General features: G+C 21.4%; 1 protein-coding gene across 1 annotated transcript in view; it reads left to right on the top strand.

The window, feature by feature from the left end:
• LOC145010606 (protein neprosin-like) overlaps positions 1 to 47 on the top strand; it is a 5,481-nt gene extending 5,434 nt beyond the window's left edge. The window contains exon 7 of the mRNA XM_078969129.1: positions 1 to 47. This exon is cut by the window's left edge and continues 331 nt beyond it. Within this exon, the coding sequence (XP_078825255.1) occupies positions 1 to 47 (47 nt within the window).
• Positions 48 to 299: the final 252 nt, after the last annotated feature.

The following is a 299-nucleotide window of genomic DNA, read 5'->3' as shown; positions in this document are numbered from 1 at the left end:
ATTATATATTTTTTGGAGGGCCTGGAAATAATCCAAATTGTCACTAAGAGAAAATGTTAAGTTTTACGGATTTCCTACTAAAACATAGAATATATCTTTTTTGTGTTTATATTTACTGTGTTTTTTGCTTAGTTTGATGATGTTGATTTTTCATATGAAAATATATGAATAATATATATCGAATGAAAAATTGCAAGAAACAACAAAATATTATATTTATGAAAATATTGTAATAATATATACCGAACTGAAAAAGGGAAATCTAAAAAAAACAAAACAAAACAAAAAAAAAAAAAATT

Source organism: Lactuca saligna, chromosome 8 (assembly GCF_052625555.1).
Source record: "Lactuca saligna cultivar CGN05327 chromosome 8, ASM5262555v1, whole genome shotgun sequence".
NCBI lineage: Eukaryota > Viridiplantae > Streptophyta > Magnoliopsida > Asterales > Asteraceae > Lactuca > Lactuca saligna.
Note: the sequence above shows the minus strand (reverse complement) of the source record. Positions and strands in the feature narration are given on the sequence as shown.